We start from the raw sequence: 24,759 nt of genomic DNA, 5'->3' as shown, positions 1-24,759 counted from the left end.
CGCCTCAAATATTTGGGCAGGGGGGTTTACGAATAGCCAAAGAGGGGTACCATTATCCAAATTGGGATTATATAGGGAATAGCTGAAATAGTATTCAATATCCCTATTCAACACCATACCGTACAAATAGAAATATCGTGCAAGGAACTCTTGATCTTCTGTATAACAATATAACAATAATTAAAATTTGAGAAGTTCGATCTATAAATTCCAGTATATGTACTTTCCAAGAAAAATCAAAAAGGACAAAAAGGACAGAAAAAGGAAAACAATCTGAAGCTTCTAAGCACGCTTCCCTTCAAATCCTTCGGCAGGCCATCCCTGGAGCGTATCTCCATCCTCAACATGGTCACCCGACAAGACGAGGGTATGCTCCAAAAGACAAGCATCTTGGCCCATAGAAGCACCGGACATCAGACGCGATCCAGCGCGCAGGATACTCCGGTCCCCAACGTTCAAGGTGTGCAGCTCGAAGCCACCACGCGAGTTCAAGTGGCAAACCAAACTGGCATCGTCAACAGCAACACGGTCACCAAGGGTGAGGAGGTCAGGCTCGGTGAAGAAGATGCTGGGAGCACCGTTGGCATGAATTGCACAATCCTTTCCAATCTTCGCGCCCAAGAGCTGGTAGTACCAGGAAATGTAAGCAGAGCCGGAGATCATGGACAGAAGGCCAACTCCGTCATAGCAGTCCTTGATCAGAGTCTCGCAGGAAAGAAGGAATTGCCAGCGCTGGTTGTAGCTGCTCTTGTCCCAGTGGTATTCGCCTTCCTTGCGGCGGCCGACAACCATCCATTTAATGCAGATAACGATGCCGAAGGCGAGGAAAACTTGAGCCGAGGTGATGATTGATAAAACCGAGGCGAGAGTGCCGTACAAGACGAATGGGCGCCAGGCACCTTGCTTGAACCCCGCAGCATCACTGTAGTCGAGGATAGTGCGCAGAACGAAGAGAGAGAACAAGACGGTGAGGAGCCAATAGACAGTAGTGACAATAACTGCAAAGGTAGAATAGATGACAATTTGCCACATGCGGAGGACATAATAACTGGCCTCGTGGCGGTAGAAGGCGCGACCGAAAGGCTTGCAGGTATCCACCTCCTGCTCAGCGATCTCGGTAACGGTACCATCCTTGCTGTTGTAGTAGGGCTGCTTCTCAGTGGGTGATTTCTCGATTGGTGTTTTCTCATCTTCGCTGCTGCTGCCGGGACTACTGCTACCATCTCCGACGATGGTTGGAGCGGTGGAAGTGGTTGTCGAACTTGGGAATTGAATAGCCTCACCACCCTTGCTACCAGTCCAAACAGTGTTGGCAGGATATTCACCGTTACGGCGGAGCAAAGCACCGGAGCCGATCATGGCTTGACGGCCGATGTTAGCACCGGGCAAAGCAACAACACGATCACCAACCATAGTGCCATCACCAATCACGATGCGGTCACGACCGTAGCCGTCGGATGTGACCAGGGTCGAGCGGGAGCCAAAGACAACGTCATTACCAACCTCAATGAGATCAAAGTCGACAGTGACGGGACCAACACTGGGCCAGTAGACATGTCTGCCAACCTTGCCACCAAGGGCACGGACGGCCATCGAGACAAATTCGTAGTGACGACCAGTAAGACGAGTGAGCTCGTGGATATCTCCTGCGGGTAGAATCTCCGCAAGGACAGCACTCCGAATCTTCTGGCGAGTACTCTGTTTTGAGGCAGGACCAGGCTTGGGCTTGCCACAGACGAGATCGAGGAAGGACTTGATGACCAAGACCGCAATGAAGAGCACAATCGGGCCACCAACAGCACGACAGATTCTTGCGGCAATGTGGTATGCAACCCGCTTATCACTGGTGTACCACTCTAGGGTAGAACGGAACATGTCGGCCGCGGGAGTAGGGAACTCGAGAACCATAGGGATAAGACCACCCATCCAAGTAATACGAGCAGCCGTCCATGTGATCAACTTGATTGGCTCAACAATAAAGACAACCCAGAGCCAGTGAGGCTTAGGGATCTGAGAGGTAAGCAATTGGCGGTTAGACTCATCGGCGTCCTGGAGTTCCCAGCTTGACGAGTTGGGACCGATGCAGGTATTCTCGGCGATATCAGCCCCAGGAGCGACGACAGACTTGATGCCAATAGACGAGTCCTTGCCAATGCGAATACGCTTCAAAAGCATAGAGGTGTTGCGCTCCACGGCGAAGGGGCGACACACGCAGGTATCCAAAACAACATTATCCCCGATCTCAATCAGATCATACTCACCAAGTTTAGCGGATGCAGACATGGTAACATTCCTTCCAATCTTTGCGCCGAGCAAACGGTAGAAAAGAATGCGGGACCAATTGTAGTTGTTGAAGATACCTTTTCCACAGACCTGCAATGCCTTCTGGGTCAACCACCAGCGAGTGTGGTACGGGCCCCACATAGGGGACATTCCCTCCTTGTAGCGACCGATGACGAGCCACTTGAAGGTGATAGCAAAGATGGGAGACACAATTTGTGAACATAAACGAGCAGACATCACGGCGAAGACAACCAGCATCAAACGAGCGATGAGGTTCTCACGAATGGGGAATCGATTTGAGCACTCGGCCACGACATATGCGAACACGATCCACTGGAAGGCGCGCTTCACGGGGAAAAAGAACACAGTCGGGAACAGATGCAGGATCAAGATAATTGGATTCGTGCTGCTGTATGTCTTTTCGCAACCGGGCAATTCAACTTCCCCTTCGTCGCCCTTGGCTGCTTTAACTTCGAGGGCTTCAAGGATCTTGTGCTCTATCTCTCCGACGGTGCTGTGGTGGAAGAGAACGTCACCAGCCAGGAAAATACCAAATTCGCGACGAAGTTGCGAAACCAAACGACCAGCACTAAGACTATCACCTCCAGCAGCGAAAAAGTCTGTAGCAGAGGATATTTCCTCTGGTGCACAAGACAAGGCGACGGCGAAGATCTCACGGACGCGGCGCTGAGGGGGCGATATGTCACCATCCGAGTTGCGGGCGTGAATGGCCTCATTGATAGCAGCCTGGTCGGGGTTTCCGTAGAAATCGAGAGGCATCGGACCTTTGAGGGGAATGATGCGGCTAGGTACGAGGTAGCCATCAAGATGGTCGTGGAGCTCGCCGGGTGTCACATGGTCATCATCGGGGTTCTGGACAAACAAAACAACCTGCGCGAGACCGTCGCGTGGATTTATTTGCACATGCACGTCAGGGGTATTTGCTTTCTCGGTAAGAACTGAGCGAATGATTTTCTCGTCGATAACACATGGTTTCCTCTGGATCGATGCACTGAGCGGAGCACCAGTGGGCGGGCAGACAGCATGGTGGTGCCGGTTTGCCAGGGGTGTGGTCGTGGTCAAGGTCTCCAAGGACAACCGCTCTGCGAGCTTGATGCGCTGGATCTTGTTGTTTGCCTTCGGCACACCGTCCATGTATACAACCAGAGCGGGCCACTTAGGCTGGTGGAGAATAGGCTGCAAAGCTTCGTGTATCTGGCGAAGATCTGGCCTAGTAAGGCCGGGAGGTGTGACTATAACCACACCGACCACCTCCTGTAGGACCTCGTCTGGGACGGAAAAGGCCAATGTCTCAGTGACGCGGCCATACAGTGGGGACTCGGGATCCTTGGCCGTGGTCAGCACGGCGTTTTCCACTTCGACTGGCGAAATGATTTCTCCACCACGGTTGATGACCTCCTTGCTGCGACCAGTGATGTACAGGTAGTTGTCATCATCGAGATGTCCAAGATCACCGGTATCAAACCAGCCAGATTCGCTGAATGCGTTGGTATCGATCTTGCCCTCGGCGGTCAAGTATCCCTCGAAAGCGGGTGATCCACGAATGCAGATATGTCCGAGCATCCCATTTTGTGAGACAGGCTTGCCACTCTCGGTCAGAATTGCAACCTCGGGACCAACGATCTTTCCCGATGTTCCAGGGCGATCAAGCTTATAGTCCCTCGGCGGCGCGGCAATGGGCATACATTCGGTCATGCCGTAACTGGGGAGGACGACGCAGTGGAAAACATCATGAAGCTGCACAGCAAGAGTTGGAGGAAGACCACCACCAGCGTTGCAGATAAACTTGATGACGCTTTGCTTAACAGCATCGGGGCGGTGCTCGGCTTCGGCAAGAATCATTTGGTGCATCGTGGGTGTGGCGTAGTACCAAGTTGGTGTCATGTTAGGGCTTTGCACTGCATCCCAGAACATGCTGGGGTCAAACGAGGGGCAGCATATTGTGGCACCGCCGGCCAGGATGGGGGAGAAGATACTGCGCATGATACCACCACTGATACTGTTAGTTATTTTCCTATGATATAATTTGACAGGGAACATACACATGGTTCAGCGGCATCATGTTAAGACATGTATCTGTCTCTGACAATTCCACCGACTCCATTGTGGCGATGGTACCCGCGATGAGGTTGTAAGTTGTGATGGGAACCAGCTTCTTAGTACCACTGGTACCACTGGTAAACAGGATAATTGCAATATCGTCCCCGGAATTGGGGGGATGGTCGTATGTACTAGAAGCATTGTGTGCAGATACTACCTGGAAGGTCATATCTTCAAGCTGCTCAATACCAAACACTGGCCGACTACCGTTGTTCAGCTGCAACTTGCTGATGTCAGCGTCCAGCGCGACAACAGCATCAGCTTGCGAGTTTTCTATGTCTGTCTGCAGCTGCTCTGGCACCGTGTTCGTCGTCATAGGCACAATGGTGTATCTGTTGACGAAAGCAAGAACAGCAACTGCCATAAGAGGGCCATTAGGCAGGATGACAGCGATGCGAGGCTTTCCATGGCGGGAGATTCCCACGGGAATCTGGAAACTCTCCAAGAACTGACGGATGGCAATATGTGTCAGATGCCGTCCAGTATTAGCATCGATGAGACCGGCGCGGGAGTCTGTGCCTATTAATTCTGCAACGTTGGGCGTGGCTGCTTTGACTTGTGCACGAAGGCGAGTAATTGATTCATTGTTATTAGTCTTGTGGGATTCGGGAATGGACTTGTAGATGTCCTGATATGTTGGAATTAGGTGACGGATGGGCCAAGGGCCAGTGTGTGTGGATAATAGAGTGGAGAGGCTGTGGGAGGAGTCTGGGTGTGATGCCTCACTGCGGAGGTGTAGAAGCTGTTCTATAAGTCTGTTCGATAGTCAGAATCGGAAGAAACTTTCAAGTTCAATTGAACAACTCGAAAATGAGAACAATGAACAAAATGATAAATGTGATAAAACATACGAAGATCTTGATAAGTCCGCCATTGTGTGTCTCTAGTGTAAATAAATTCTCAACTATACAACCCAAAAAGGAGAACTCCTTCACAACTTATATGCTGCCCCGTACCCTAGTACCATCCACTATCAGCCTAATATACAACCCAAGAGGAGAAGTCCTTCACAACTCATACGCTAGTAATACCCACCCACTCCACCCACATCGTGCAAATTACATCACAAACCTCATTGGGGTCCCGAAATCCTTCATACAAAGTACGGCGGCAAACTCGCTCGGGGCCGAGAAGAGAAAGATCGGCAGACTACCCCGATCCCCATATGCTTGACCCACGGAATTCCGTTCATGATCGGAGGGATCAGCTCAGCCCTCGGATTGTACACCATGCTGTTGGATGGGATGGTATTGGCTAAAGATAGAGACCCTATGCCGCGTACTATGGTCTCGGCGCCATGATGTGATCCGAACGGAGCGTTTTGATAGACATTGCAGTTTCACGACGGCCGAATGTCACAATCGGACCCCTGTTTCAATTGAGCTTTTCGTTATTAAACTTTCTACTGAATATTTCCAAATTTCTTATTACCGAATGCAGTAATATCACCGACCTGATCAAGATAAGCCCACTCTAACATTGCCATTCCGAATGGCCTAGCGTGATTATGTGCATATTCAGAATACATATATCCGTAGATCTGCATACAAATTTCACATGCTTCCTCCGACTCTCCCTCAATGAACATGTTTTCGCTCGATGATAATGTCTCCGAAACGCAGAACAACTGCATATATGCAGGGTCAGTCGCAGGATGGCAAAGTCTCGGGATCAGCTCTGATCGACAATCTAGAATCCTGCCAACACCGCAGATCGCATGGCTCTAGAAAGGGAAACGCTTCATGTCGTGCGCTTCCACGAGATTCGGACCGTTTATAGATTTAGAGTAACTTTTGGGGTCAATCAACCAAACTCTTGAAAGTCGACCTATATACATATAACGTAAATGGTCCACATGGTGATGGTGGCAAGAATATCTCCTAGAAATGAAGTTGAATTTGGCCATTATCCACATTTGGTTTCGTGGAAATAAAATCTAACGCCTATGTAATATGATCTGCACCCGTCCTAGCCCGTACAACATAGGGCAAAATATTGAGCACACCTTTCTAACCCATAGCCCCACCTACTAGCCGGGTATGGGTATTCCAAGGTTACATACATAGTACGGACATACCTCGTACTCCGTACGGAGTACGGAATAGTTAGCCCTGAGGACCCACTTGCCGTACGAAGGCCGGTCTTTGCCAAGGCGCTTGGCGAAGGATTAGGTTTCTTGGCGGTACCTGGGCAGGTACACCCATGGAAATCATCTTTTTACCCTCTTAACCCACGCATCCATGGATAACCCAGATTCTCCAATTCATCCACTTTGTTCCATACTATTCTCCCCCAATTAACCAGTCGTTCCAGAATCCATGTCAAGAAAATTCGACAGGGTCTGTGGGTCATAAAATTCGATTTTATCAGTGGAATTGATCTCGACGTTGAGACCGCCGATCACAATCCGCCGATCTTAAAATGAGGCCAACGCTACCCGATATGACCAACTGGCCTCGACTAGACATTTTCCACGAACAAAAACCGGATGAACATTCAAGCCTGTTATGACAAATTGAATATATTTGATCCTGACTTTTACTCCATACGTTGCTCCCAATTCCTGTACATAGCATGCTATGCATGCGTAGCATGCATAACATGCATACCTAAGTAGCACGACGACAAGTGCCGCAATCGTATTGGTCGAAGACCACATTCTATTCCTAAAACTACGATTATAGTATAATAGGCAAATGGTGTTCCTAAGTATCCACGTACTTGATTAAATTTCATAACTATGGAAGATGACATTTGTTCTCGAACCCCCAGTGTACCTAGGGCAGTGTGCCTAGACTGTTCTAATTCATATGCGGCTAAATCGACTCGATTAGGCCATGAATTCCGACAGATAATCCAACTTCCCTATCTGCACACCTTTCACCCTCAAGATTTCGTACGCTGTCACCACATGAAAGTAGAAATTCGGGATCACAAATTGCACTGAATAATCCTCTAGCGTGAAATCGAACACATTCATTCCAATCGGAGCCTTGAAAACTTGTCCTTCCTTGATAGCGATCTTAGCTGGATCCACCTTTTCAAGCTCTGCGAGTGTCCTATCAAGGCGCTTGTAAAGATCTTCGTAGGTCTTGTCGGGCTCGTCCTGTGGCGGTGGTTCGACGAAAGCTGCGCGAGCGAGGGCCTTGGAGACAGCGTTCGTTGCCGTCACAATTTGGAAGGAGAGAGGCTTCATATCCTCGACAAGGCGGGCATTGAGAAGTTCATCGAGCGGGATGTTTTTTTCCTTCGCGTATTCTTCGGCCTTCTTTAGGAGGGTAGATAGTGTATTGAGACCCCTGGTCAGAGTGGCGATAGTGTAGTTGTAGAATGGGGAGGCCATTTTAAGTTTTGCACTTCAAGTTGTGTCCTTCAACTCTGATAAAAAGTAGCAGTGAAAAGGATTCCCATGAATTTCTTGATTGTGAACTAATACTAGCAGAAGTAAGTAGATGAAGCCTTATATACGATATCCTGTCCTACACCCCCCCAAATAAAAGAAATCCTCATGTTCACGTCAACTTCTTAAATCCTTGATTTGCAATCACTCATTGTCTTATCTTATTTGGCCATAATCAAGGATGGATTCAGTAAGGATCTACACGATTACTAAGCTGTATCCGGATCCATCCTAACAAGGTAAGGTAGGGCAAACGCGGAGTTCCGGTTCAGTTGGTAAATTCTACTTGTAAATTCTCAGCTGCAACAACCGTGTATGGTATTCGATGGTCAAGGATGAACTTCCTGGTGATATGTGTTATTGCGCACATTTATAATCAATTGATCAGCGGCAACGAGTCTATACTATGTCTGACAAATTAGACTCGCAATTTGCAACCGTCGGAAGTATAAGAAACAAATGGTTCTCTGATGTCAGCTTCGATTATAATTCACCTCCTATCAGAATCACTACCATCTCTCTCCGCGTCCTCTATACCTGCGAAAATCCAAGTCGTACGACCATCCCCGAACAGACAAGCCAAACTGTATCAAAAGCCTGACCCCGAGTAATCGCCAACACAATGGAGACAACTACATCAGATCATGAGCTCATCAGGAATACAATTGCAAACGTTGCAGTTGCATTTGATACGAACACGTACGAAGAACTTCGAGATTCGTTTACAGAAGATTGCGTGGCGGACTATACGGGGTCACTTGGCGTCATGAGTGGCATTGATACCGTTATTGAAAAGCTGCAGAATACCATTGGTCATGTTACCACCTTCCACGGATTGAGCACCCAAGTTATACAGCTCATGGGCAAGGATACGGCTGAAGCTACGACCTATTGCTCCGCGAGTCATTACGTGGGCGACAAGTCGTTCTTCGCCGAAGCTAAGTATTTCGATAAGCTGGTCAAAGTGACCGAGGGAAGCACTACAAAGTGGTTGATCAACGATCGCTTGACCACGATGATGGGCGTTCCACGGGGCGATGTCTCCATTTTCAATATGGACTTGGAAGGATGGGTTGACACCTTGAAGGCGTGAGCAAACTCGGACGTTGACGAGCGAAGCATGATTTTATCCAAGTAAGATTCCCCTTTGAACCCCGTAGTTTACCTTGATTAATATCAATGTCGATAGTGACACCACTACTCCATCCCAACTGCTGCCAATTAAGTTATAGGAGAGCACTACAGGAGAAGAAGCGGATGAATGAAGTCGTGTTGCACTGAGGTATTGCCTGATGGTTGGTTGCTTACTCGGGCTGTTTGTTAGATTTTTTTTTTTTTTTTTTTTCTTTGTGGCCTTCGTTGTTTTTTTGTCATCATTTGATTTGCTACTTTTCCTCCAATTTTAAATTCATATATATATGTATGTTGGTTGTATCGATGTTTACCATAAATATATGTATATAATCTATCACCTATTTTCTTTTTCTTTTACGGCTTTGTCCAATTGTAGAGTATATACTCCGTATACTCCATCAATTAAATTAATAAAAGTTTATTTGGTATACATTACGCTAAAAAAAGAGAAAAGCTTTTTTACACTAACAGAAATCTAACTAAATTGACAAAATCCGCGGTTTTTGACAATTTGTGCGGACATTGCTGACTAACAATAATATTTGATCATTTAAGCTGAGACAAAAGATATAACTAGTACATTTGACATGTACAAATTTGAATGTATTTTATAAAGATCAAAGGAGCGGGATCTAAATACAATGTTACCAATGATGATACTATCCTATCAGGTAAGCCCATCCCCCTAAAAGCCGTATCAAAGGGCGTCGCAAAATGCAATAGCCCTGGTGCTATGACATACCACTCAACCAACTACTGGTAGAGGTAGAATTCTCCACCGTTGATAGTCTTGCACTCAGTGTCAACGTTACCAACAGAACCCGTGTAAGGGCCACACTGGTACTTGTAACCAGACTCAATGAAGGTCACAGCTGTTCCAGCAGGGCCCTCAGCGGCGACTTCATACTTCTCAACGTTGAAAGCACCTGTGGGGAAAAAAGAAGGAGTAGGCAGGGTCAACGCAAGGCTCGGGGCTCTTGGCGCCGACAGGAAGTGTGCCGTTAGTCCTAATCAGTTGGATTAGTCTCTTGCTATTGTGGTCCAGTAAGGGTTCCGAAGAATGGCAGTAACTCACCAAGCAGTGTGGCACGTGGTGGTCTCAAGGGCCTCACCCGCGGGGCTCCTGGAGGTAAGGTAGAATATCAAATCCCATGTGTCGCCCTCAATGGTGTGCTTAAGGGAAAGGTCGCCGATGCTGTAGGGATTGACTTGGGACTCAGTGGCAGGGGCAGCGAAGGCGGCACCAGCAAGAGATAGAATCGCAGCGAAAGAAGTCTTCATTTGATAGATGGTCAAGATAGAATGTATCGAAAGGGTGAACCTATGTTGTAGTGTTTGGAATCGGTGATCCTTGAATTAAAGTGGATTGTGGTGCTGTGATAATAAATGATAGAAGAAGGTCCCTAGTCCTTTATATACCTAGGTAGATATCCGAAGTGACTTATGTTGTTGTAAAGAGTACGCCTTACGAAGAATAAATCTGTCTCAGTCTGCTTCAGCTCACTCTGTCGATCGTCAAAAATGTACATTGGATGGCCAGGAAGGGGGGTGAGACTTTCCTCCGTTGCATACTTGGCGCACCGCTCCCGACCGTTTCCATTGCCAATGTCTTAGTGACTACTAGCATGACTACTAAATATAGCTTAAATATACATAGCTCGGAACTCCGGAGGAGCGCGAAATATGAACCCACAATGTTCATAATGATAGCTAATCATGAAGGTATCCATGGATGTAATGGTGGTGGAGGTAGTAATACTGTATACTCGGAACTCCGGGGTAGCGATCCACAAGAGCCTATAGTGTATACATATAGCCGCTTATGTCTAGAGCCTACAGAATACTTGGCGCGCTAATCTCTCCGCCCTAGGACGCCTAATTCTATAAATGGAATTTTTCAGTCCCTCTAAAGTAGTATACAATATTGATACAGAAGTATGAACTACGGAGAAGTCCGTGTCGTGGGATAGTCGGGAGGAGGTTTCGCACATCAACACGTGGAATGGGATACGAGTTCGCAAATAATAAAATCAATCTTTCCATCAAATCCTCCATTGACATTTAGTAGTTGGTACTCGAGTGTTGTTCCACATATACAAGATGCGAACCCAGCCAGTGATCCTCCTTGCGGTGGCCTTCTTGGCTCATTCTTCTACCTTCGCTAATCAAAAATATCTCCTGTTCAGATAATCGGCTGTACAAGATGGATTCAACATCTAATTGGTGGAGCTCTTTTGGCGAGAAACCTGATATTAAATTCACGGGCTAAGATTTGTCACGGTACTAATCTCATCTACCAGCATACCTCTACAAACAACACCCCAGACCAACCCAGTTAGGCAGATATCAAACAGAAATTAGAAGCATAGTTAGAAAAGTATTTTTGGGCTATGCGAGACAACCTTACCAAGATCACAACCCGAATATTTGGTGGCAGTGAGGTCGACAGGGACACTTATATTCTCGACAGTTTCCTTTATCAGCTTCACGCTCTAGGACTCAATAACCCTGGGCAGCAATCGAAAATCTCACAAATTTAGGCCAATGCGTGCATATTCTGAGATATTTTATCATATGATGTTGTGCGATCACAAACATTAAACACATAGACTCTCAAGTGGAGCATTCCTGCAGTCTGTCACCTGTTCTGACATCACGAACGCAATCGAGGCCGGCTTCCAACAAATGGTATCCGCCCTTTCCCTCCCTACCCTGTACAAGTAGATTGCTAACAATACTGTACGCAGACGGAGCGAATCATTGGCATACTTTTCACTACCTCTAACGTTGTTGTCAACAAAGCGGTTTGTCCTCTCTAGTTCTAAGGTGCCTAATCAACATCTATAGAGAATGGACGACGGCAATAAATAGCGCAGTGGATACGGCAACTACTATATCGACCGTCACTGTTTCATGTACTATCCTGGTGGAGGCCATATGAAACCGGTTGATGCAGACGTACTTAATAAGCGAGAATAAAAGTACGGTATTGACCCTGCCGCTCTTTACCAGAACGTCGACGCATGCGATAGCTCATCCGACGAAGGTTTGAGCAACGGAGTGGAGCTTTCAGCCGATGGCAATGCATGCACCCCCTGTTTCTTCAATATGATCATCATGAGAGAGTGGGCCGGGGATTGTATGAAGAGGAACTGGAAGTTTCCTTCCGAGTCGCGAAACATTCAGACTGGTATTCCTTGTCCCGATGGGACATCGTGATTTAGTCGACAAGAATAGAGCATGTAAATACATAGATAGGATGGATGCTGGCGTACTACCTGAGCCGTCAAAATCATTACAAAGCTTCAGAAGCATATATTGCCATTATTTTCAATTTTCATGTGCTTTGTCACGAGACAAAAACATGTCATAATTAAAAGAAAATTCCATGTTTCAGGTGCCCAACAAGGTGATAATCATCCCAGCTGAAGGTAGGCGGCATATAAGCGCGCTAAGAACTCCGAAGGTGGGGAGCTCGGAAATATTGATGAATGACCTGGTGGCAAAGATGGCTCGCTAATAATATTGAGGTATCCAAGGATTCCAGATTCTAGGTCTATTGTAATTCTCCATATTTTAACCCACTCAAGTCCGAGGTCAAACATTTGAATTCTTCATGCTCGATTTTTATTATTGTTTGATTTAATTACGATTAATATAAACGTGTAGTTCACATTCAGATACCATTCATTACTCTTTAGGGACGTAGTAAAAGCTTGTTAATATCAGATAAGATCCATCTCATCTACAGTGGGACCTCCGAACTGTTGGGCTGAACTCCTAAGCGGGTACGAAGTTCAGCCCAACATTTCGGAGGTCCCACTATCCATTGTATTGTACAGACAGTGAAAAACCAGCGGCGCGCTTGGCGATCCCAAATTTGAGACTGCCGTCGTGGGTCCTCTTACCTCCTATAACGGTCTAGTATGTTTAAATAGTTCCAATTTGCCAAGAACGACATGTCCGAGTCCCGGCATTCATATTTTAAATCTCTACTGATCAACTAGTTTTTGCGGTTAGTTAGTATTTCTTATTCCACCTTCCAAGATCATAAATCACGCCGTGAGCATTTGGTCGATTTGCTCGATCCCACGGTTATAAATTGAAAATTTATCGGCACATTTTAAGCCCTTTTCCGCATTTCCCGCATTTTCCGCACTTTTCTAGTCTCCCATCTAGATCATGTCGTCCTCGAGCACAGAAGACCCATACGCGACCAGCTACTCTTACCCCTGGTTATACAAATTCTGTATGGTTTATATTTTGTACCGCCTTCGTATATTGTACCTACATGCGGGTACTTCGTAATCGGACCTCGTAATCGCGCTTCATATACTCCATATTATGCACCGTACTACATAAGTACACATTATTCCAATTATTATTATATTCCCGTTCCTGATGGTGTTGCTTTACATAGCTAATTGTTTCTTCTTTCTTTTCTAGCTATAATACCGAACAGAAAAAGCTCGGAGGAAAAAAGAGATCGGAGTGTATCTTACATGAAACGAAAATCTATAAGGACCTTGGGATTCTAATGTCCGAAAGAGTATATCAATGGCGCTCAGACCAAGTGAAAACATCTCGATTATTTACGAAGTTCCGCGGTATGCCTAAGTTTCCTCAATGTCGGAAGCTAAGCGGATCGGGACCTGGACATCTTGCGTAAGATCCCGACGAGCTGTACTACTAGTAGTAGACTAGGTGAAGGTGGTGGAGAGGGACGGGCTAGGTAATCCACCTGGGGGTGGGATTTGGACAAGCCGATGTCCTTTTCAGTCAAATCTACTTGCTTGCCACTGATTAACAAAATAGTACCACTTGCCGAAAAATCCTGAGGCACTCAAGCATGGATCCAGGCATCAAGGCATCGAGGCGATAAGGCAACAAGGCTTTGTTTGCTTCCTGCGTAAGATACGTAGTCGGACTTCTCTCTTGTCCGATGGAGAAAGCCAGTACATGACAGAGAAGATAGTTGGGAGGAGAAGGATGGTAGAGACCTAGTAGCCCTGAACATCCCAGATTTTCTCTGCAATAACTTGCAGGGCTTGATGTGAGATTTCAATATCTCTTTCGGCGGGTGTAGATGGTGCGCGGAGGAACAAATCTTCAAATGGGATAAGAAGAGAATCGTTTGTGACGGTTATGTGGTTTGACACCTTGGTCACATGGATCATCTGGAAGCGATGGTCTCTTCCATTCTGGAGTCTCCAGTTCTCAATACGGATTGCTGGTCGGCGTTTGTCTACTGTCAGAGTTAGACAAGTCTTGGCATTTCCGTCGTCTGGTGCCAGCCAGAATCGAACATCAGAATTCAATTTTGAATCCGATTTAGACCAAGCGACTTCTAACACAACCGAGGGTGTCCGTTTGTAACCAGGTGGCGGCCTTATAGAGCCCCAGCCGTGGTCAGGCTGCTTTCCTCTTGTTTGCCCTTGGATAGTCGCATTAGGATATCCGTTCAGGGAGTCAAATAGCCCCATTGGTAGGAGAGCTGCCATGATTGCGTGGTCCACAGCACTGATTGCGGCCGAGTGTTCGGGGGAGGGCATTTTGATCAGGATAAGTTCCTCGTCCAGATCAAAAGAGGAACAGTTCTTTGCAAAGGTAGTTGATTCGTCGTCTAGATTCAACAGGGTTTCGATCATTTCACGACTCGTGTGAAACAGGATGAAGTTATTTTTCTCATTTCCTGGGGATTCGCGGGGATTAAGTTTCAGATTGAAGATTCGGAGGAAGGAACACTCTCCTTCATATGTATATCTTTCGATTGAACTTGGTAGCTCTTTAAGGAAGCTACCCCCAACATCGAGGTAGCCATTTTGTGTTTCTGGTTCTGCCATTTCAGTTTTTGATACAATTATAAGGAATCCAGGAATTTAGGATGCTAGGTATAATGGTATCAGAGAGAGAGAGAGAGAGAGAGAAATATATATATATATATTATGTATGTGTTCGAAAGCTAGCGATCCAAAGTATATATGAAGATATATGCTCTCATTATGACGGTGAACAAGTTGTGGCAAATACAACGGGTTCGATCCGATTTTTAAGGGGGCTTGATGTCTGAATTCTGAATTTATCTTAGAATGGGAGAAATATTAAAATACCTGAATTACTATTACATATACCTTGATAATGAAAGTGCCCTCCCCAGGTGATTCTGCTAGCGTTCTTATATTCAAATGAAATGAAGAATGTTATATCCATGGATGGTGTACAAAAGCTTCATTTGAATCAGTTTGGGTATGAATGGTTTACATTACCTGTATAGAGCGGTGTAAAAAGAGGCTCATAGATCTATTGTACCTTAGGTAGATTTTGAAAAGCGTTGGTGCCGAGTCTTTCATGATCACGTAGACCACACTGTATTTCAACAACTCTCGGTGGGCTTTACAAATTCCATTTGGGCTGTATGTGATGGTTGGCGTTTCCACTCTTTGAGGCACAAGGGCTTGCTTCAACAAGAAAGAAGCGTCTGTATAGCCACTACTCTGCTAGTTAGGTCCCAACTGGTTCATGTAGCTTTGATTTATTGACAGACTGATTAGTAGATCTTACAGAATTGAAAGGTTTAATTCATAAATTGCAAAGCTGGCTACCGCAGGGGTTGAAGATACTTTTGTCCGTGCATTGAAAGAGAAGTATCCCTCTAGGTTCTTCAATGGTGGTATGGAAAAATTTCATGGCTAGCGCCTCCTCTTCGGAGCAACTGAACTGTTACGAAGAGTGTTGTCAAGTCTGCTCTAGTTGATGGAGAGACTCTATTGTATCGGCATGTTTCCCACCAAGCACCCGCTTTCGTCCCTCCCAGGCGTCTCGGTATGTTATTTCGGCTAGAGCATATTTTTCTTGACAATGAAGAGCGCGCCCTAGGCTATAAAGAGACTGATGTGTGTCTTCGTGGTCTTTCCCGAGAGTTTGTTTGCGACCCTCCCAGACGTCTCGGTATGCTATTTCGGCTAGAGCATACTTCTCTTGACAAAAAAGAGTAAAGGCTAGGTTATGAAGAGTCCAAAGTGTTTCTTGGTGGTCTGCCCCGAGGGTTTCTTTGCGACCCTCCCAGACATCTCTGTATACTGTCTCGGCTAGAGCATACTTGTCTTGGGAAAACAAAGCATTGCCTATCCAATACAGAGAAGCCAATGTGGCTGGGTGGTTCTGCCAAAGGGCCCGTTTTCTTCCCTCCCAAACGTCCCGGTATGTTACCTCGGCCAGAGCATACTTTCTTCGACGATAAAGAGAGTTTGCTAGCGATTCAAGAGAATTAAGTGTGTCTTCCTGGTTTTTCCCGAGGGTCTTTTTGCGAATCTCCCAGGCTTCTCGGAATTTTGGTTTCGCTTGGGCGTACTCATTTTGACCAAAGAGAGTACCGCCAGAGATGTCAAGAGACGTAAGTCTCTCTGTATAGTCTTTCCCGAGGGTTTGCTTACGGCCCTCCTCCCAGACGCCTGGATATGTCACCTCGGCCGGGGTATACTTCGTTTTCAAAGCGACCGTCTGGTCGAGCCAATGAAGAGCCAAAAGTGTGTGTTTGTGGTCTTGCCCGAGTATTTGCTTACAGCCTTCCCAAGCGTCGCGGTATAGGGCTTCGGCTTCGTCATGCTTCTCCTGGCTGCAAAGAGACTGGACTAGCCAATGGAGAGACCAAAGAGTATCTTCGTGACCTTTCCCGAGGGTTTGTTTACGAAGATCCCAGGCATCTCGGTATACGAGTTCGGCTTCGGGGAGCATTGCTTGATTGAAAAGAGCATCGCCTAGTCGGTCGAGGCAAGCCAACGTCTCTGCGTGTTTTGTACCAAGAGCTTGGCATCGTCTCACCCAGACATCACGGTATGTAGCTTCAGCTTGGGTGTACTTTTCTTGGTGGTAGAAAGTATCGCCTAACTCATAAAGCGTTTAGCGTGTCTGCGTGCTTGTTCCCAAGAACTCGATTGCGAGCTTCCCAGGCGTCGCGAAATACACCTTCGGCTTCGGTATATTTCTCTTGATCATTGAGAGCTTTACCTAGGATATGCAGAGAGCTCAGCGTGTCTGGGTAGTTATCGCCAAGAGCTCTGCTCCGTCTCACCTAGATATCACGGTATGTAGCTTCCGCCTCGGTATACTTCTTTTGAACACAGAGGACATCCCCTAACGCGCTGAGAGAAGCCATCGTGTCTTCGTGATAGGTGCCAAGCGCATTTTGACGCAGATTCAAAGCCTCCTCTAGCATTATCTTGGCACCTGAGTGCTGCTGTTGGCCCAGTAATGACAGCCCTTCGTCATGAAATATGCGCAAATCATTTGACAAATCCGACACCAGAACATCTTTTGTAAATATAGATTGCTGTATGGCTGTCGTCTTGCCCTGTACCTCCTGCAGCCCCTGTGCAACCTCATATTTGGTGCGTATTGAAATTTGACTTTCTTCCCCAATTTGAGCGCTCCAGCTTGCTGAGGCATCTGTCAACTCCGGTAATACAGACCCTGCCGTGGAATCCTTTCCCCGGCCTTGGTCATTTGTGGGTTCCGTTTCCGCGACAGGTACATATTGCGTGTCACTAGCCTCGATTGCGTCTTTGTTGGGGGCGGATGTACAAGTGTCTATCAGGCATTGGTGTTGCAAAGCATCGCTTGCTGATAGTCGGCTGGCAGCTGTTGTACCCAACAAGCCCTTTGTAACAAAGTCGTGGCACTCTTTGCTGACGCTATAAGAGGCTAACTTTGTCCAAGGAAAATGAGAGGTTCGGATGTATTGCCGTAATTTGCGCTTATCATCGAATGGGAGTGTATTAGTGATCATATAGTGTATCAAAACCCCAAGGGACCACATATCCACCTTCGCGGTGTACTGAAGATCCGATCCATCGTTTTCAAGAATCTCGGGTGGGATGAAGCCATGCGTGCCAATCGGGGTTCGAAGATACGCTTGTCCATCACTGACACGTTTGCTGATCCCGAAGTCGCCGATCTTGACCCACCAGTAGTCTGGGCTTTCCTTAACTACAAAGATATTCGTGACTTATTAATATCTCCTGCGAATTGAGGCAAGGAGCACTTACTACTGGTTTCAAATCTCGGTGGGCATATCCGTTTATATGCAGCTGTTGAAGGCCTTCCAAAAGTTAATAGGTAATTTGCTGGCTCTCTCGCTCTAGCAATGGCTGCCTTCAACATGTTTGAAGGTCGCCTAATTTAAAGTATCCCATTGCGATATATGCAAAATTGGCGTTCTCGTACCACCCAAACGATCTAACGAAGAGGCCCTTGTACTGGTTATATAATCAGCTAAATGCCGTGGAAATAAATGGTTGATGGCAGTGTGCATACCGCATACCTTTGTTTGGGAAAATTTTGCAATTGCTTCCAACTCGCGTTTATAGTCGATAGGTTGGGAAAAAGGGGTCTGTTTTGGTATGGCTTTCACAGCGCGAGTCTTTGGTTGACTGTCAACACTCAAGCACCGTTCTAACCAAACTGTCCCGCCACCTCCTTGTCCAAGATGCTCCACCTTTTCCCAAGTTTCTTCCTTTCGCCGCCGTCGGACTTGCTGTCCAGGTCTAGCATCCGATACGAAAACGGCATGGTGGATGTGTTGTGCGGAGAACCGAACAACTAGCTTCGAATCAGTCACAAGATCAGACGCCATCGTAACATGTGTCGCTCAAGAGGCGACTCGGGTTCACTTGATTCTCTGTGGTGTGGTGATGGGACAAATCCCCACACGCCCTTCACAAGTGCAGCTGGGCCCGCCCCCACCTTTACTCTATCTATCACCTGACCCATCTGACTCTTCTGTTCCTATCTTTTCCTGTTCCTGTTCTATTCAGACATTGCCGCCAAAAATCAAATAGTCGCACATAATTCATAATGAGTGGTGTGGAGCCTGGTCTTGCTATCCTTGGCTCTTGATCTCTGCTTCGAGTATGTCACGTTCACAGCAGGCTAGTCTTCACGAATTCACGAAACATTCTTAGGTTCAGACACCTGAATCTCGTTGTGGGAAAGCAAAAAGCTTTCCATGACGGGGAAAATGAGACCGGAGAACGAAAACTTGCTATTGAAGCTACCTAGGCAAAGATCTTGCAGCAGCTTACCATTAATTCGACTCATAACTATTTCGGTCCTATGAAAGGAATAAATTAATCGGCTGGAGTTCCCGAGAGGACATCCAAAATGGAAATTGAGCGATTGGATTTAGATTACTAAGAAGGGGAACCTTTCCCAATTCAACATATTTAGCCAAGAGGGTCTCTCGCATACATCCTGTTAGACTGCGGACAGGTGTGTATACAGTAGACGTTTCGAATGAGGCTTGACGGGAGATCCTCGCGTACATAACCAGATCCATTCATTTATTGATTGTACCATAATTTAATTTTGAGCTCTGGCTTATGCCTACAAAAGGACTACGTATGTTACAGAATAAGCTGCTGCACAAAGTTTATCAAGTGAGTAATACTATCTTAACGCTCCATAACGTAGTATATGATACAGGAAATATGTTATAGAGAGTCTGGCCGTTCAAGACCGCCTCTTTTTATTCCCACTCTTGCAACGAGAAGCATTGTCGGTTACTAAATATGGATCGTCAGATTTGGATGATTGTTCAAAGTTGTTGATTGTAGTAGTTAAGTGGAGGTAAGCAAGCGCCAACCTAAAGGACAAAATTTTGACCACAAAAGCAAAGTGTGTTAAGTCCCCTTCACTAGGTACACGATGTCACCTCTTCCTGATGAACAGCCTCCTTCAAAGATCGTCCTGCGGGGCTCGTGCCACTAAAGGCTTGGTCTTTTCTTTCCCCCTCCCAAAGGTCGGAGTGTTGTGGGTGGTCAAATGTGGATGATTGACTGAAGTGATTTTGACCAGTCTGCCGATTGTCCCGAAGTCGAAGCGCGCCACAGTCAGATTGGCGGATGAAGATGATTATTGAATTGGACAGTTGGAATGGATGGTTGTTTGAAATCATCGTTGAAGTGGTTGTTCGAAGTGGATGGGTGTTTGAAGCGGTTGATTGGTTCGAGGGACAGTTGATACGAGTGGTGATTGATTTATTTGATTGGATAATCGAAGTGGATTGGTGTGGTCTTGGAGTGGAGGGGTGTTTGAAGTAGGTGGTTGATGGAAGGCTGATTGGCCAGTCTACCCATTGTCCTGAAGCCGGAGCCCCCCACGGTCAGACTGGTTGTGATCGCTTGAATTGGATGGTTGTCGTGTTCGAAGTGGAGTGGTATTTGAAGTGGAGGGGCGACTGACCAGTCTGCCATTGTCCTGAAGCCGAAGCCCGCCACGGTCAGACTAGTGAATGTCGTTGTTCGAAGTGGTCGTTCGAAGTGGATCCTTGCTCGGAGGGAAGAGGTGTTCGCAGTGGCTAGTTGATCGAGGTGATTGATTGAAGGTCGATTGACCAGTCTACCCATTTTCCTGAAGCCGAAGCCGCCACGATCAGACTGATGGGTGTGGTTGTTCGCAGTGGTTGTTCGGAGTGGGGGATGATGGAGCTTGAATTGGATGGTTGTGGGTATAGTTGTTCGAAGCGGGCGGGTGTTCGAAATGGATAAGTCACTCACTAGTCTGCCGATTGTCCTGAAGCTGCGAAGCCCGCCACAGTCAGACTAGTGGATGTGGTTGTTTAAAGTGGTCGTTCGAAGTACATGGTTATTCGAAGTGGGTAGTTGATCGAAGTGGTTGATTGAAGGTTGGTTGACCAGCCTGCCGATTGTCCTGAAGCTGTGAAGCCCGCCACGGTCAGACTGGTTGTTGTGGTTGTGATCGTTTGAAGGGGAAGGCTGTTAGAAGCGGATGGGTCACTCACTAGTCTGCCGGTTGTCCTGAAGCCGAAGTCCGCCACGGTCAGACAGGTGATTATGGTTGTTCGGAGTGGGTAGTTGATTGAAGGTTGATTGACTAGTCTGCCGGTTTCCCTGAAGCCGAAGCCCGCCATTGTCAGATTGATGGATGTAGATGATTCGAAGTGGAGGAGTGTTCGTAGTGGATGAGGCGCTGACCAGTCTGCCGATTGTCCTGAAGCTGGAGCCCGCCACGGTCAGACTGATGGATGTAGGTGATTCGAAGTGGGTAATTGATCGAAGTGGTTGATTGAAAGTCACCAGTCTGCTGATTGCCCTGGAGCCGTGAAGCCCGCCACAGTCAGACTGGTTGTGATCGCTTGAATTGGATGGTTGTCGTGTTCGAAGTGGAGTGGTGTTTGAAGTGGAGGGGTGACTGACCAGTCTGCCGATTGTCCTGAAGCCGAAGCCCGCCACGGTCAAACTGGTGATTGTGGTTTTCGAAGTAGTTGTTCGAAGTGGGTGCTTGATCGGAATTTGATTCACAAGTCTGCCGATTGTCCTGAAGCCGTGATGCCCGCCACGGTCAGACTGGAAGTGATTGTTTGAATTGGATGGTTGTTGCAAGTGTTTATTGAAGTGGATTGTTGATCAAAGTACATTGAAGTGTCGGTTCAGGTGTTGGTTGCATGGTTCATTGCAGTGTGGATTGCAATGAATTGTTGATTACAGTTGGTCGTTGATTGAAGTGTATTGAAATGTCGATTGAGCTCTTAATTGCAGTGGATGATTGCGGCGTTGATTGGATGGTTGGTTGGATTGCACGGTTGAAGTGTTGGTTGCTTTGGATTGTTGATCAAAGTGCATTAAAGTGTCGATTGAGGTGTTGGTTGGATGGTTCATTGGAATGTGGATTGAATTGAATTGCTGGCTGCTTTGGAGTGTTGGTTGCTTTGGAGTGTTGGTTGCTTTGGAGTGTTGGTTGCTTTGGAGTGTTGGTTGCTTTGGGGTGTTTATCAAAGTGCATTGAAGTGTCGATTGAGGTTTTGGAGGATGGTTGATTGGATGGTTGATTGGATGGTTGATTGGATGGTTGATTGGATGGTTGATTGGATTGTTCATTGGATGGTTGAAGTGTTGATTGAGGTGTGGATCGCAGTGTTGATCGCAGTGTTGATTGCAGTCAATGATAGAAGTGTTTTTGTTATTTCTTATTTCTTTTTTCTTTTTTCTTTTTTTTCTTTTGTTCTTTTGTTCTTTTTATTCTTTTTGTTCCTTTTGCTCAGTTCCAGGCAAGGAGCCCGACACGGCGAGACCGGATGTGGTTGAGCACACATGTCTGGTATAGTCTGCTCCATATCCTGTTGATCAAGTCATAGAATATGATGAGACAAGATAAGAGCAGACATACAATAGAGAATGGGTGACCACCCTGACAAGAGGTCATGAGCCCATCAAGTGCAAGACAGAAGACGGAAGGAGCACGTGGTTGAGATGTCTGAACAATGAATGTAAGTAGATGGAAGGAGCAAAAAAGAAAAAGAGACAGGCAAAACATACGACTCATATGATGGATGATGAATATGGCAGGTGCCACATAGGCAGGCACATTGAAAGGAGATGTTGTTATGTGGTGAAGTTACCTAAAGGATAAATGTAAGTAAGGAAAGAACAGGCAAGTCGGAAATAGATGGCATAACTGACCAGACATGCGATGCATGTGGATGGGATGAAGGCCAATGCGACAAGGCCATGGTGATCACAAGCGTCATCTTATCAGGTGCGGATGTAGAAAGATAGAAGAAGTGATGAAGCTTAAGCTGATGATGGAAGACCTGATGGAATGTATGGGGTGGATAAAATATTTGATCAAATGTTTTGGTGGGTGGTATCCATGGATGAGGATGTGGGGAGATGAAAAGGGAAGAAAGAAAAACGAGAGAAAGAGGGGGGAGGGGGGTATTTATACCCTGGGTAGGTAGGTAACGTGGAAGTTGGAGACAGTTACCTGGGTCGGCGACGAGGGTGTCCTTCAGGTGAACCCCCATTATGCAACTTCCCCTCTTCAACTATCTGCTCTCTAGGTTCACGTCACGTCCAAAATTCTTATGATAATTAAAGCAGTAGCGTAGTCTTGGATAGACTTTAAAGTCGTAAAGAGAAGGTGAGACGATTTATACATTCTATAGGCGTAGCCACTAGATAATATCATTATCAGTCTCACGCATGGACCTAGATGCTTTGATTATGTTCCATTTCCGACACTGTCGAGCTAGGTCTTATCATGTTGTCGATTGAAAATATAGGTCACTGGGAGGCGGTACAGAACCTTGGAACCTTTGAAGAGTTATAGATCATTAAGGTTATACGCTAAGTATGTTTGGTATGGTGTACATATTCGTGCACGGTCCTTGTAGAGCTTGGTATCTCTGGGTTTCATGTCCACCTTAGTACAAAGTTCTAACCTTGTTCTGAGCACTAGAGATCGACTCTTTTAGTGAGTAGTAGGGTGTGAGGTATATATGTGTTCCACAAAATTCGATTCATATGCGCGTTATTAGGGGAAGATACGTTCCATCTTCTCTAGTGTTCGATTGGTCTAGCGTGATAATCCGGCTTTACTTGCTACCCAGTTCCATATCCCAATGCTTCCAAGATCTCAATTTGTCAGAAGGGATTATAGCGAAGTGTATGGTTTATTGTGAGATGGTATTAAGTAGAGAGTTGTGAAAGTTAAGTTATGGAGACTAAGAGATCCGACACCCCCCACGAGCATGAAGCCATGCATTTGTGTCCCCCCACGAAAAGGCGAACTGAGGTGTTGAATTGGTCGTTGTATTTTACCACAGCGGTGCCGATAATAAGAGCATCGGGTGTAGTGGGCTTGGTGGTGATATCGGAAGCCGGAGCTGGAGCTTTGATAACTGGAAGATTAACTGCGTTAGCGGTAGGGATCTCGAAGAAATGAGGATCCCCAAGTGCCGAGAGCGTACTTGAGTGTGGTGGACCACGAAGCAAAGTTGGATTTGGGGATGAGAGTGGAGACGAGCTCTGAGAGCTTTGGCCCCGCAAAGCTAGTTGTCGAAAGCATTTCGAAATGTGAGGTGCGTCGAATGGAGAGGTGTCGACCGCGTGGGTAGCGGATTGTAGGATGAAAACTCTGCGCGAGAAGCCCTCAGCTAGGGTACGTTGATAACACCGTTTGTATGGAGGTATGTGACACCGTTTGTGGTTGCTTGTGGGGGTGGCCTGGCCGGTCAACGTCGATGGTGACGATAACGATGGTCTCAGTAGTGATGGCTTCGAAGGTAGAGGCTGCTGAAGAATGAAGACGAACAATGTGAGATTTTATTGAGTAGGGAGTTGTGAAAGCTAAGTTAGAGAGACAATCCCGGATTGTTTTCGCAATTTTTCCAATCATCCTCAAATATATTGCTCCGCAGATAAATAACATCCCGCGTTGTCCTTGACAATTAAAAACCCCTCTCCTAAAGCACATTTTTCAACTTCTGCTGAAACTTTGGTACACGATCTGGTGAGAACATCGTGTAATGATGGCCATCCACCTCATGGAAGTTGAGATCATTGCTGACAAACTCCTCTCAGCGGTTCAGCTGTGTGTAGCGATACTCCTCCCTCCATGCTGCCACGCCTCGCAGCGGATCACAAAAGACGTCCATACAAGAGACCGTATGGGATGGATCGTATTTACGGCCGATATTCGCAAGGGAGAAGGTCACTTCAGTCCAAGTTTCCAGGGATGCAAGCGTTATTCCCGACTCGGCCCTACGGACTGAGTTCGCTTCGGCCATCACTCGTGCCAGCTGTTCTGACTTAGCCAAGTCGCGTATCTCAGGTGCCAATTTATCAGCAAGGACTTATGGAAAGAGGTCGCAGAAAAACGCAACGTGCAAAAGACATCCTTTCCAGTCTAGTCGCCTCGTGATACCCTTGGTGTACAGTGGTAAATCGAAGCTACCTATGAACTTGACTTTGTCACCAGCTGCTTCAATCCTCTTTGCCAGTTCAAAGGCGACCATACCACCATAA

General features: G+C 46.6%; 9 protein-coding genes across 9 annotated transcripts; 3 read left to right on the top strand and 6 right to left on the bottom strand.

Annotated features, from left to right (window-relative positions):
* Nucleotides 1-282: 282 nt before the first annotated feature.
* N7455_009750 (non-ribosomal peptide synthetase) lies at nt 283-5,278 on the bottom strand (the record flags this gene model as incomplete). Its single annotated transcript, XM_040956470.2, has 3 exons — nt 283-4,297; nt 4,347-5,159; nt 5,256-5,278. The coding sequence occupies 3 exons, from the start codon at nt 5,276-5,278 to the stop codon at nt 283-285; spliced, it is 4,851 nt and encodes a 1,616-aa protein (XP_040813122.2).
* Nucleotides 5,279-7,234: 1,956 nt separating this feature from the next.
* N7455_009749 (DUF1993 domain-containing protein) lies at nt 7,235-7,834 on the bottom strand (the record flags this gene model as incomplete). Its single annotated transcript, XM_065606284.1, has 1 exon — nt 7,235-7,834. Exon 1 carries the CDS (start codon nt 7,745-7,747, stop codon nt 7,235-7,237), a length of 513 nt encoding a protein of 170 aa, XP_065460247.1. The 5' UTR covers nt 7,748-7,834.
* A 592-nt stretch (nt 7,835-8,426) lies between these two features.
* N7455_009748 (nuclear transport factor 2 family protein) lies at nt 8,427-8,897 on the top strand (the record flags this gene model as incomplete). The annotated part of the gene is made up of 1 exon (XM_040956469.2): nt 8,427-8,897. One exon carries the CDS (start codon nt 8,427-8,429, stop codon nt 8,895-8,897), a length of 471 nt encoding a protein of 156 aa, XP_040813194.2.
* A 794-nt stretch (nt 8,898-9,691) lies between these two features.
* Nucleotides 9,692-10,219, bottom strand: N7455_009747 (uncharacterized protein; the record flags this gene model as incomplete). Its single annotated transcript, XM_065606283.1, has 2 exons — nt 9,692-9,945; nt 10,051-10,219. The coding sequence occupies 2 exons, from the start codon at nt 10,217-10,219 to the stop codon at nt 9,692-9,694; spliced, it is 423 nt and encodes a 140-aa protein (XP_065460246.1).
* A 3,719-nt stretch (nt 10,220-13,938) lies between these two features.
* Nucleotides 13,939-14,781, bottom strand: N7455_009746 (uncharacterized protein; the record flags this gene model as incomplete). Its single annotated transcript, XM_040956349.2, has 1 exon — nt 13,939-14,781. The coding sequence occupies one exon, from the start codon at nt 14,779-14,781 to the stop codon at nt 13,939-13,941; it is 843 nt and encodes a 280-aa protein (XP_040813211.2).
* An 892-nt stretch (nt 14,782-15,673) lies between these two features.
* Nucleotides 15,674-18,505, bottom strand: N7455_009745 (uncharacterized protein; the record flags this gene model as incomplete). The annotated part of the gene is made up of 3 exons (XM_065606282.1): nt 15,674-16,821; nt 17,021-17,923; nt 18,394-18,505. 3 exons carry the CDS (start codon nt 18,503-18,505, stop codon nt 15,674-15,676), a joined length of 2,163 nt encoding a protein of 720 aa, XP_065460245.1.
* A 2,047-nt stretch (nt 18,506-20,552) lies between these two features.
* N7455_009744 (uncharacterized protein) lies at nt 20,553-20,864 on the bottom strand (the record flags this gene model as incomplete). Its single annotated transcript, XM_065606281.1, has 1 exon — nt 20,553-20,864. One exon carries the CDS (start codon nt 20,862-20,864, stop codon nt 20,553-20,555), a length of 312 nt encoding a protein of 103 aa, XP_065460244.1.
* Nucleotides 20,865-20,884: 20 nt separating this feature from the next.
* Nucleotides 20,885-21,318, top strand: N7455_009743 (uncharacterized protein; the record flags this gene model as incomplete). The annotated part of the gene is given in 3 exon segments (XM_065606280.1): nt 20,885-20,998; nt 21,013-21,069; nt 21,154-21,318. The coding sequence occupies 3 exon segments, from the start codon at nt 20,885-20,887 to the stop codon at nt 21,316-21,318; spliced, it is 336 nt and encodes a 111-aa protein (XP_065460243.1).
* A 2,945-nt stretch (nt 21,319-24,263) lies between these two features.
* On the top strand, nt 24,264-24,506 carry N7455_009742 (uncharacterized protein; the record flags this gene model as incomplete). Its single annotated transcript, XM_065606279.1, has 1 exon — nt 24,264-24,506. The coding sequence occupies one exon, from the start codon at nt 24,264-24,266 to the stop codon at nt 24,504-24,506; it is 243 nt and encodes an 80-aa protein (XP_065460242.1).
* Nucleotides 24,507-24,759: the final 253 nt, after the last annotated feature.

This window comes from Penicillium solitum (assembly GCF_028829755.1).
Source record: "Penicillium solitum strain IBT 25940 chromosome Unknown utg000008l_segment0_segment0, whole genome shotgun sequence".
In the NCBI taxonomy this organism is placed as follows: domain Eukaryota; kingdom Fungi; phylum Ascomycota; class Eurotiomycetes; order Eurotiales; family Aspergillaceae; genus Penicillium; species Penicillium solitum.
Note: the sequence above shows the minus strand (reverse complement) of the source record. Positions and strands in the feature narration are given on the sequence as shown.